Source organism: Schistocerca gregaria, chromosome 2, assembly GCF_023897955.1.
Source record: "Schistocerca gregaria isolate iqSchGreg1 chromosome 2, iqSchGreg1.2, whole genome shotgun sequence".
NCBI classification, from domain to species: Eukaryota; Metazoa; Arthropoda; class Insecta; order Orthoptera; family Acrididae; genus Schistocerca; species Schistocerca gregaria.
The window spans coordinates 88091298-88104670 of NC_064921.1; the positions used below are offsets into that span (position 1 = coordinate 88091298).

The following is a 13373-nucleotide window of genomic DNA, read 5'->3' on the forward strand; positions in this document are numbered from 1 at the left end:
CCTCTGTACTCCATTGCGCTCCTACTTACTTGTAAACCCATTTACAGCTGAAATAATGTTCATTTTCTTTGCCAAGAAGTCGAATTTCATTGTTGTCACGGAGCAATGTGCGTCAGAAAAGAAGTATTGGGAGAAGCAACTTCGAACAGCTCTCTTTGGATCAGAGAACCATAATAGCTGTTCGGTTTCAGAAATTAACACAACATCCTGTGGTCGAAAAGCAGTTCAACTCTTCTGTATGTCTGAGCCGTACTGTTTTCCATAAATTATAGTGGCAAAAATGTAGTTATGTTCATCTGATCCTAAATGGGTGAAATGTGGGGGAATAATGACTTTTGATAAATGTCTATATGAAATGTAATTTCCTTAACTTTTCTCATTGTGGTCATTTCATAAGACAAATGTGGGAGGAAGTAGTATGTGTTGCTTGAATCTTCCTGGAAAGTAAGCTGTCAGAATTTCGAAAGTAAACCTATCCATGCTACTCAGTGCCTCTCTAATAGTGTCTGCCCCTGGTGTTTGATGTGCAGCTGTTACGGAAAGGTCCTGTGTCAGAATGTGCCAATCTTTGTTGCTCTTCTGTCATCCAGGGTGTTTATGCCCCAGGACAACTTGGAAATCTGTGAGAAACAGAGAAATGTTTTCTAGAGGATTTTTTTAGAATTCTGTGTATTTTTCATTGTCTTAGTTTTCAGTTAAGTTTTTGTAATGTTGACTGTTAAGAACTGATACTCGAACAACAATTTTACTTTAGCCCGCTACTGCAGAATAATATTGCACCAATAAAACATAAATGAGAGAATAACACCAAAATAGAACTTTAGTTGCAAAGAAAGTGCGCCATTTGCAGCAACGAAACACAGGGCACACACAAGCATTTGCCGACAGCGAAATGTGTTGAAGGATTTAGGACGGAGACTGTGCTATACTTTGTAGCAGTGAACTGCTTTCAGTGAATGTGATATCACAACTGCTAACATTTCTAACAGACAGCAACAAAATATTGTGAATGTTGGTTTAAGAAGTGTTACTTTCAAATTAAATTTTCTTTTACGCAAGATGAATTATATTAAATGTGAGAGTGTGCAATGAAATTGGGGAGTGTTTGACCCTCATTCATAACTTACCATTCTGAGGACCAGCCATTTAGGCAATTATTTAAAATTTAACTGGTGCATCTTAAAGGGTAACACATGCTAAAAGACCAAACTTCGAGATTTGTTTTTCATATTTATTTTAGTTTTTTCATAGATTACAAATTATATAACACCATGGCAAAAAGTAGTTATCCTTCAAAAAAGTGCAAGGTGAGTTCTTGAGCAATTTCACATGCAGTTGGCTTTTCTATGGGAAAGTCAAATTGCTCAACTGAACATGTATTCAGTCAGGTAACACATGAAATGTTCGATGCACAACAGTGAAATTTATAATTGCGTGTGGAAAAAAAAGAAAGAGGTCAAAAATTTTTTGTGACCGATATTATTTGTGAAAGTTTTGATTTTCCTGTAGCTGTATTTAAAATACATTAGGTTAAAGCATTAAGTTTTCCTGTTTGTGTGTTTGTGCTACTCAACAGTGATATTGCTGTTAGCTGACTACATCACGTGGCCTATGCTCTGAATATCTTCTGTCATTGACTGGTAATATCACGTGATATGAGCTATGACTGGCTGATAAAAAACTTTGCAGTCTCAATTTCAGTTGTTCAGAAGCTTCTGTGTTGTATTTGGTGGAATTATAGTTTATAGATTCATAATATTTCAATACAAACACATTCCTTTAAGGTCTTGTATATCACCAGGGGGAGAATTTGTGAATCAGATTCATTATTACTATCAAGCTAATGTGCCACGGTGCTTCAGTGATCAAAAGGAACATTTATAGGCAGTTCATAGAAAGTGGTCTGAGCTCACGGCGCCCCTTGCTATCCACCCCATCGTTGTCTGCATTATTTTCCTTGCCACCTGGTTGAGACACAAACCACCTGTGCACCTACAAGCCTGTTTGCAGCAGTGTCTGGAGCATTTGACCTGGAATCTTATACACTGGTGTGAAATAATCTATAGTGATGAGTGTCATTTCGAATTGAGCCCAATGACTAGAGAAGAAATTTCTGGAGACACCCCAAACAGTGATGGGCATCAACGTGACCATCGCCAACCACACAGCCTGACAAACAGGAGTGTTGGTGTGGAGTGCCTTTTCATTTCATCCATTTGTAATAATTTGAATCAATTATATAAGGTTGCCTATAGTACTATACCTCCCCCCATGAACCATGGACCTTGCCGTTGGTGGGGAGGCTTGCGTGCCTCAGCGATACAGATAGCCGTACCGTAGGTTCAACCACAACGGAGGGGTATCTGTTGAGAGGCCAGACAAACGTGTGGTTCCTGAAGAGGGGCAGCAGCCTTTTCAGTAGTTTCAAGGGCAACAGTCTGGATGATTAACTGATCTGCCCTTGTAACAATAATCAAAACGGCCTTGCTGTGCTGGTACGCTGAACGGCTGAAAGCAAGGGGAAACTACGGCCGTAATTTTTCCTGAGGGCATGCAGCTTTACTATATGATTAAATGATGATGGCGTCCTCTTGGGTAAAATATTCCGGAGGTAAAGTAGTCCCCCATTCGGATGTCCGGGCGGGGACTACTCAAGAGGATGCCGTTATCGGGAGGAAGAAAACTGGCGTTCTACGGATCAGAGCGTGGAATGTCAGATCCCTTAATCGGGCAGGTAGGTTAGAAAATTTTAAAAGGGAAATGGATAGGTTAAAGTTAGATATAGTGGGAATTAGTGAAGTTCGGTGGCAGGAGGAACAAGACTTCTGGTCAGGTGACTATAGGGTTACAAACACAAAATCAAATAGGGTAGTGCAGGAGTAGGTTTAATAATGAATAGGAAAATAGGAATTCGGATAAGCTACTACAAAGAGCATAATGAACGCATTATTGTGGCCAAGATAGATACGAAGGCCACACCTACTACAGTAATACAAGTTTATATGCCAACTAGCTCTGCAGATGACGAAGAAATTGATGAAATATATGATCAAATAAAAGAAATCATTCAGATAGTGAAGGGAGACAAAAATTTAATAGTCATAGGTGACTGGAATTCGGTAGTAGGAAGAGGGAGAGAAGGAAACATAGTAGGTGAATATGGACTGGGGCAAAGAAATGAAAGAGGAAGCCGCCTGGTAGAGTTTTGCCCAGAGTACAACTTAATCATAGGTAACACTTGGTTCAAGAATCATAAAAGAAGACTGTATACATGGATGAAGCCTGGAGATACTGACAGGTTTCAGATAGATTATATAATGGTAAGACAGAGATTTAGGAACCAGGTTTTAAATTGTAAGACATTTCCAGGGGCAGATGTGGACTCTGACCACAATCTATTGGTTATGACCTGTAGAATAAAACTGAAAAAACTGCAAAAAGGTGGGAATTTAAGGAGATGGGACATGGATAAACTAAAAGAACCAGAGGTTGTACAGAGTTTCAAGGAGAGCATAAGGGAGCAATTGACAGGATTGGGGAAAGAAATACAGTAGAAGAAGAATGGGTAGCTTTGAGGGATGAACTAGTGAAGGCAGCAGAGGATCAAGTAGATAAAAAGACAAGGGCTAGTAGAAATCCTTGGGTAACAGAAGAAATATTGATTTAATTGATGAAAGGAGAAAATATAAAAATGCAGTAAATGAAGCAGGCAAAAAGGAATACAGATGTCTCAAAAATGAGATCGACAGGAATGGCTAAGCAGGGATGGCTAGAGGACAAATGTAAGGATGTAGAGGCTTATCTCACTAGGGGTAAGATAGATACTGCCTACAGGAAAATTAAAGAGACCTTTGGAGATAAGAGAACCACTTGTATGAACATCAAGAACTCAGATGGAAACCCAGTTCTAAGCAAAGAAGGGAAAGCAAAAAGGTGGAAGGAGTATATAGAGGGTCTATACAAGGGTGATGTACTTGAGGACAATATTATGGAAATAGAAGAGGATGTCGATGAAGATGAAATGGGAGATATGATACTGCGTGAAGAGTTTGACAGAGCACTGAAAGACCTGAGTCGAAACAAGGCCCCCGGAGTAGACAATATTCCATTGGAGCTACTGATGGCCTCGGGAGAGCCAGTCCTGACAAAACTCTACCATCTAGTGAGCAAGATGTATGAGACAGGCGAAATAGCCTCATACTTAGAGAAGAATATAATAATTCCAATCCCATAGAAAGCAGGTGTTGACAAATGTGAAAATTACCGAACTATCAGTTTAATAAGTCACAGCTGCAAAATACTAACGCGAATTCATTACAGACGAATGGAAAAGCTAGTAGAATCCGACCTCGGGGAAGATCAGTTTGGATTCTGTAGAAATGTTGGCACACGATCGGCAATACTGACCCTACGACTTATCTTAGAAGAAAGATTAAGGAAGGGCAAACCTACGTTTCTAGTATTTGTAGACTTAGAGAAAGCTTTTGACAATGTTGGCTGGAATACTCTCTTTCAAATTCTGAAGGTGACAGGGGTAAAATACAGGGAGCGAAAGTCTATGTACAATTTGTACAAAAACCAGATGGCAGTTATAAGAGTCGAGGGACATGAAAGGGAAGCAGTGGTTGGGAAGGGAGTGAGACAGGGTTGTAGCCTCTCCCTGATGTTATTCAATCTGTATATTGAGCAAGCAGTGAAGAAAACGAAAGAAAAATTTGGAGTAGGTATTAAAATCCACGGAGAAGAAATAAAAACGTTGAGGTTTGCCAATGATATTGTACTTCTGTCAGAGACAGCAAAGGACTTGGAAGAGCAGTTGAACGGAATGGATAGTGTCTTGAAAGGAGGATATAAGATGAACATCAACAAAAGCAAAACTAGGATAATGGAATGTAGTCGAATTAAGTCGGGTGATGTTGAGGGTATTAGATTAGGAAATGAGACACTTAAAGTAGTAAAGGAGTTTTGCTATTTGGGGAGCAAAATAACTGATGATGGTCAGAGTAGAGAGGATATAAAATGTAGACTGGCAATGGCAAGGAAAGTGTTTCTGAAGAAGAGAAATTTGTTAACATCGAGTATGGATTTAAGTGTCAGGAAGTCGTTTCTGAAAGTATTTGTATGGAGTGTAGCCATGTATGAAAGTGAAACATGGGCAATAAATAGTTAGGACAGGAAGAGAATAGAAGCTTTCGAAATGTGGTGCTACAGAAGAATGCTGAAGATTAGATGGGTAGATGACATAACTAATAAGGAAGTATTGCATAGGATTGGAGAGAAGAGAAGTTTGTGGCACAACTTGACCAGAAGAAGGGATCGGTTGGTAGGGCATGTTGTGAGGCATCAAGGGATTACCAATTGAGTATTGGAGGGTAAAAATTGTAGAGGGAGACCAAGAGATGACTACACTACGCAGATTCAGAAGGATGTAGGTTGCAGTGGGTACTGGGAGATGAAGAGGCTTGCACAGGATAGAGTAGCATGGAGAGCTGCATCAAACCAGTCTCAGGACTGAAGACCACAACAACAAAAATAATAGTACTATAACTATTCCAAAACCCAAATATCATCCCTAGAACCGGGTTATGATGAACATGTGATTGCTCCAGTATGTGTTTGCTCTAAGCACGACTTTTAGCTTATGGGGTCTTTTGTTGTATCCCATTCTTTACTAAAAAATCCATGTTATCTTAATCTAGTGCAGTGCTGGGTGCAGCATTCAGATGCTATCCACCCCATTGTTGTTTGCATTATTTCCCTTGCCACCTGGTTAAGACGCAAACCACTAGCTTGGTGTAGTCTATGTGTAAGTGGTTGAAGTGCTGGCTTGGTGAGTGTACAGATTAGCTTCCTCAAATGACAGAAGTTGATGTTTCCTGCACTGAACAGGTCTTTGAGGCTGGGCAGTAGCATGGCAGGGAAGAAGTGATGTTGGTTGGTAGATTATAAGACTGACGTTAGTGTGTTGGTCCTGGGCAACAACCCTCCACATTGTCCTTGAAGGCAACAAACCCCCTTGGTTGCCCCTGGTCCTAGAGTGTCACTTATATATCTGTAGCTTTTGTGGAAGGTGTTGATTGTCGATTTGTTGTGGGGCACATTCATTCTGATGGTGGTAGAATTCTGCTTGCTCTCAGTATTGATGGTAAATATGTGATGCATGTGTCATATCACAACATTTGTTACTTGTGTCCAGCCCACCCTGTGTCAGAGCATTTGCACTTGGACAGTAGCATTACAGCTGTGCTGGGTCCAATTTGGGTGGGACTCAACCTTTGGAGCCCGATGAAGGAGTTCAGCTAGGGTGTGGTCCTTTGTTTACACAGGGATACTGAGGGAACAGTCTTGAAGGGTGCTTCCCCCAAACTCATGTTCTAAATCTACATACATACTCTGTAAATCACCACATGCTGCATGTCAGAGGATACCCTGTTCCAAAGGGATCGAGAGAAAAATGACTGTCCGTACACTTCTTATCTTGTCTTTGTGGTCCTTATACAAAATGCACATTGGTGGCAGTAGAATTGTTCCACAAACAGCTGCAGATGCTGGTTCTCAAAATTTTCTGAATAATGTTTTCAAAAAGAAAATTGCCTTCCCTCCATGGAGTCCCATTTGAGTTCACTGAGCATTTTCATAATATGGTCAGTAACAAATTTAGCAGCATGCCTCAGCTTTGCTTTGATGTGTACCTTATCAGAAACACTTGAGCAGTACTCAAGAACAGGTTGCACACATGTGTTCTATGCTTCGTTTCCTTTATAAATCATCTACATTTTCCCAAAATTCTCCCAATAAACTGACGTCAGGTAGCAGCGTTGTGCAGCACGGAGAGGTTTACTATTGAAATTGCGAGAGCATATTTGTTAAGCCCATAGACATATCGAGGAATGAGCGCAACGAAAAAGTGTGAGCAATGAGAACTAATAATGTGGCTCATTGATAACTATTCCTCCCACACATAATTCACAAATGAAATGGGCAAGGGGAAATCAGACACCCGAAGTGCCCTTCATCGTACACTGTAAGATGGCTTGTAGACATAGGTGGCTATAATATGGAACTAAGGTTACGGTGTGTATAGTAGATGGACATGCTCGATGGTATAGTGTGCTATTTTCAGTATGAATATAAATTGTTTAGGCATTCAGAACTGCAGATCCAGAGAAATATTGCTAGGCATGTACATTTAGTTGTAACTGTGAAATGTTACTGGCATCACATGCACTCTAGGGTGCCCATTATACATTTTTTAAAATTTCTGTATTATTTCTCATTCCTAAATACATTCCGCAAAATGAGATTCAATATAAGGGAAAGTTTTTCATTCATACATATATTAGTAATTACTTGTTTGGTCCAAATGTCACCAGTAAGTAGAGCCATAGCCAAACTTTGAGCCTATTTGTTGGACCATATAGTGTCAATGACTTTGACAAACTCAGATATTGTATTTATTTACACAAATACAACACAGAAAGTGCAAAGAATATGATGTGCTTGTCATCAGCACTACAGTTGGTTTGAGGCAGCTCTTAATTCCTTTTCAGCATGACTGCTGTTTACCACAATATCAACAGTGTCCTTTATGCATTCATGCATATGCTGCTCCTGCAACCCCTTTCCCTCTGCCATCCCTTTAACCACTGATTTTTCAGCAACAACTCACGAACGAGATGTTCCAGAAAACAGTGCAGCCCTTTCCCTCTACCATACCTTCAACCATCGGTTTTTCAACAGTGAGTTGTCCCAGAAAACAGTGATTGAAGGGATATTAGAGGGAAAGGACCACCGAAGGGAATGAAAAGCTGTAACAGACCAACCTTAGTGCCTGCACATCATAGTCCTTGCACTTTTTGTGTTGTTCTAGTGTAAATATATACAAACTCCAAGTATGTCACATTCATTCATGCTATATGGACTAACAAATAGGAACAGAGTTTGACTATGGCTCTACTTACTAATGTGACCATATCATGAATAAGTGCGGCACTACAGTAAGAGGCAAACTTCATGTTCTACTAGATAGCAAATATTGAGAATATATATACCTGTAGCCCCCAGTCACTGCTTTAGTTTGAAAGTTGTTAAAAGCAAAGGTAGTCAAATGTTTGTAAATGGTAAGTTTTATTGTACTGTCACGCTGACTGAGTACTAATTTAATTTGTTCGGACAAATCTGTCATATAATTTTGATCACATGTTGCTGGCTTAATTCATATGCAGTTGTGAACCAGTTGAGCGCATTGTGACTAAAGACAGTGAAATATTACTGATTGAAGCTGAGCTGCTTAAACAAAAAGCTGTTCTTCACTCATTTGTACATTTTGTCTCTTGGGTAAATTTGGGAATGACTTATTTCCGCAGTACAGCCTTTGCTAAACAACTGATCGTTGATTCAGTTTTGTGCATCTCTTTTCAAGAAATGAATATTATATAAATAAATAAATAAATACAAAATAAAACCTTTTTCTCTGTTTATTAGGTTATTAAGCCCGGTAATGGGACAATGGTAGAAAAAGACTCTGTTGTAATGATAAATTACAATGCTTATGTAGAATACAGTGAAGAGCCCTATGACTCTTCATATCTGCGAGGACGCCCAGTAAGACAAAAAATGAATGAAGGAAACTTCATAGCAGGGTTAGAGGTTGGAATAAGCACTATGAAGAAGGGTGAAGTGGCGCAGTTCTTAATTCATCCAGATTATGGATATGGCAAGCTAGGATGTCCTCCACGAATACCACCAGGTATGTTGTCCAAGAGTCTTGAAATTATATATATATATATATATATATATATATATATATATATATATATATATATATATATATATATATAAAGAAACTTCCACATGGGAAAAGTAACAGTTCCGTCCTCCATCACAGCGGGACCCACCTCCTCTTCCTCAAAATCACCCTCTCCAAACCTTCCAGGAATTTCTCACTTCCAGCCTTGCCTCTCAATCTTTCTTGAAAAACCTTAATCCTACTCCTAACATCACTACAGCCGCAGCCCAGGCTATCCATGATCTGAAAGCTGACCGATCCATCATCATTCTTCCGGCTGACAAGGGTTCCACGACCGTGGTACTTGATCGTCGGGAGTATGTGCCTGAGGGACTGCGTCAGCTTTCAGACAACTCTACATACAAAGTTTGCCAAGGTAATCCCATTCCTGATGTCCAGTCGGAGCTTCAAGGAATCCTCAGAACCTTAGGCCCCCTACAAAACCTTTCACCTGACTCCATCAAATTCCTGACCCCACCGACACCTCGCACTCCTACCTTCTACCCACTTCCTAAAATTCACAAACCCAAACATCCCGGCCGCCCCATTGTAGCTGGTTACCAAGCCCCCACAGAACGTATCTCTGCCTACGTAGATCAACACCTTCAACCCATTACATGCAGTCTCCCATCCTTCATCAAAGACACCAACCACTTTCTTGAACGCCTGGAATCCGTACCCAGTCTTTTACCCCCGGAAACCATCCTTGTAACCATTGATGCCACTTCCCTATACACGAATATCCCGCACGTCCAGGGCCTCGCTGCAATGGAGCACTTCATTTCACGCCAATCACCTGCCACCCTACCTAAAACCTCTTTCCTCGTCACCTTAGCCAGCTTCATCCTGACCCACAACTTCTTCACTTTTGAAGGCCAGACATACCAACAATTAAAGGGAACAGCCATGGGTACCAGGATGGTCCCCTTGTATGCCAACCTATTTATGGGTCGCTTAGAGGAAGCCTTCTTCGTTACCCAAGCCTGCCAACCCAAAGTTTGGTACAGATTTATTGACGACATCTTCATGATCTGGACTCACAGTGAACAACAACTCCAGAATTTCCTCTCCAACCTCAACTCCTTTGGTTCCATCAGATTCACCTGGTCCTACTCCAAATCCCATGCCACTTTCCTAGACGTTGACCTCCATCCGTCCAATGGCCAGCTTCACACATCCGTCCGCATCAAACCCACCAACAAGCAACAGTACCTCCATTATGACAGCTGCCAGCCATTCCATATCAAACGGTCCCTTCCCTACAGCCTAGGCCTTCGTGGCAAATGAATCTGTTCCAGTCCTGAATCCCTGAACCATTACACCAACAACCTGAAAACAGCTTTTGCATCCCGCAACTACCCTCCTGACCTGGTACAGAAGCAAATAACCAGAGCCACTTCCTCATCCCCTCAAACCCAGAACCCCTCACAGAAGAACCCTAAAAGTGCCCCACTTGTGACAGAATACTTCCCGGGACTGGATCAGACTCTGAATGTGGCTCTCCAGCAGGGATACGACTTACTAAAATCCTGCCCCGAAATGAGATCCATCCTTCATGAAATCCTCCCCACTCCACCAAGAGTGTCTTTCCGCCGTCCACCTAACCTTCGTAACCTCTTGGTTCATCCCTATGAAATCTCCAAACAACCTTCCCTACCCTCTGGCTCCTACCCTTATAACCGCCCCCGGTGTAAAACCTGTCCTATGCACCCCCCCCCCCCCCCCACCACCACCACCACCACCACCACCTACTCCAGTCCTGTAACCCAGAAGGTGTACACGATCAAAGGAAGAGCCACGTGAAAGCACCCACGTGATTTACCAACTGACCTGCCTACACTGTGACGCTTTCTATGTGGGAATGACCAGCAACAAACTGTCCATTCGCATGAATGGACACAGGCAGACAGTGTTTGTTGGTAATGAGGATCACCCTGTGGCTAAACATGCCTTGGTGCACGGCCAGCACATCTTGGCACAGTGTTACACCGTCCGGGTTTTCTGGATACTTCTCACCAACACCAACCTACCCGAACTCCGGAGATGGGAACTTGCCCTTCAGTATATCCTCTCTTCTCGATATCCGCCAGGCCTCAACCTCCGCTAATTTCAAGTTGCCGCCGCTCATACCTCACCTGTCTTTCAACAACTTCTTTGCCTCTGTACTTCCGCCTCGACTGACATCTCTGCCCAAACTCTTTGCCTTTACAAATGTCTGCTTGTGTCTGTGTATGTGCAGATGGATATGTGTGTGTGTGCGAGTGTACACCTGTCCTTTTCTCCCCTAAGGGAAGTCTTTCCGCTCCCGGGATTGGAATGACTCCTTACCCTCTCCCTTGAAACCCACATCCTTTCGTCTTTCCCTCTCCTTCCTGAAGAAGCAACCATCGGTTGCGAAAGCTATAGTAATTCTGTGTGTGTGTTTTGTTCATGTGCCTGTCTGCCGGCGCTTTCCCGCTTGGTAAGTCTTGGAATCTTTGTTTTTAATATATTTTTCCCATGTGGAAGTTTCTTTCTATATACTTCATGAAATGTGACTAGTGCTGAATTTTCCTTCTTGACTATTTGTTTCGTTAATCACAGCTGCAGTTTGATGATTGCTTTAATTGTGAAAGTGGATAAAATTGTAAAAAAAGTGAAGTTCTCAATAATCTCAAGATTTGTTTGAACATAACAGAGCTTTATCAGACATGGTTCTGTTGTAGGTGGTATGTTATTGCCTTCCTCCAATATTTAAACTGACTTACCCAGCCAGGTATAGGGGGACCTACAATTTAATTCAGCTGTCGGCATTTTTCACATCTACAAATATTTTTGGTGGTGAATGTAGTGATATGTGACAGATAAAATGTCTATGATTGGTGGAGAATTGAACCTAAGACCATTGGATCAGACTACTGAGCCACTGAGGTGGACTCGTTTATCCTGGATTTCATTGAACTAGAACAACCTTTGCAGAATTCTTATTTTAAGATTGTCACTCTGACATGTGTTTGATAATTTTGAGAATGTTAAGAAAATTTGCAAAATAAATTTTAACCATTTGCTGCTTTTATAGAGGCTGAGCTTCTAATACAAGTTGAGTTACTGCGTATCACAGATCCAAGTTCACTTGAAACAGTTGTTCAGAGTGAAGGAAGTGAAAAACCTACTTTTCATCAAATAATAAAGAAAGCTGAAAGCTTGCACATTATGGGAAACGATTTGTACAAAAAAAACACTGTGAGTGCAGCAATATCAAAGTAAGTTGTAGTATTTGTAAAGCCTGCTTTTTTCTTGAGTAATAAGTTACTTATTATTCTCAGAGAGTTGTTGTCTCAATGTTTTATTAGTCTAATATATGGCAGTTGGCAGTTAATAAAAAATGTAAATGTATCTAATTGACTGACCTAAAATCTTTGTCCCAAAAAGGATAAACTGTCTTAAATAAGATGTATGATATGTAAAGCACAGCAAATATTAGCTATGGTCATGATGGAGGTGGTATGTCCTTGCTGGCCTTTGATTTAACTTACTCAGACAGTTGTAGCTGAACTTAAAGCTAAACATGGACTTCAAACTACAGTGCAATTTGACACATTTTGTGTTATAAAATGATTGCAAAAGGCCAAAGAAATTATTAAGAGACATGAAAAATCATAGAACAATAACGCAGAACAAAAACCTTTCTTATATAAGTAGTTAGTTTAATAATCCATTACTACCTTATCTTCATTAAGCTTATTTTGAAACTGACTTCACTGAGGGTTGACAGAGACTAGATTGTGAATAAATTAACCATAACAACAGAACCAATTTGTTTCTCTCCATGAATAAACTGTTGAAAATGAAGTAGAAGATCTCTGTAAACCTTCAACTTCAGATGGTTTACTTTAACAAATAAATTTAAAAAAATGCTTTATTCATTATAATGAAACATAAACCATTACTATTTTGGGAACCCATATAAACAAAACTGTTTTACAAATTATGCATATACTTAAGTTGAACAATGGAAAATCCAGGATGAAATGTAACAATATAATGAGAAGGAAAGTTGCTACTCACCATATAGCAGTGATGCTGAGTCGCAGATAGGCACAACAAAAAGACTCACACAATTAAAGCTTTCAGCCATTAAGGCCTTTGTCAACACACACACACACACACACACACACACACACACACACACACACATTTCTAACACATGACTGCAGACTCAGGCAACTTAAACCATACGTTATGTATATGCTTTGCTTAATTAATTCAATACCAACATAACAAAACAAAATGTAATTATTATTATTTTGACTTTCCCTCATATAGTAAAACATAATTGATATTATTATTATTATTATTATTATTATTATTATTATTACTACTTGCCCTCATATAGTAATTTTATACAAAACACCTCTAACAGCAAAAAAGTAAAAGTACAAAACTTGTCTGCTATATTGCATGATTCTATGGAATTTTGCAAAAGGTAGTATTTGTGTACAGGCAGTGTAAGAAACATTTCAAATTTTGCAATCTGTGGATTACCTAAATGTCTTAATACAGTTGGAGAAAGCGAGTAGGATAAAATCTGCTAGCTTAGCTTTAA

At 40.2% G+C, this 13373-nt stretch overlaps 1 protein-coding gene across 1 annotated transcript in view; it reads left to right on the forward strand.

Annotated features, from left to right (window-relative positions):
• LOC126336383 (inactive peptidyl-prolyl cis-trans isomerase FKBP6) overlaps positions 1 to 13373 on the forward strand; it is a 61393-nt gene that overhangs the window by 18890 nt on the left and 29130 nt on the right. The window contains exons 3-4 of the mRNA XM_050000003.1: positions 8485 to 8749; positions 11847 to 12030. Coding sequence (XP_049855960.1) covers positions 8485 to 8749; positions 11847 to 12030 — 449 coding nt within the window. The remainder of the gene's footprint in view (positions 1 to 8484; positions 8750 to 11846; positions 12031 to 13373) is intronic.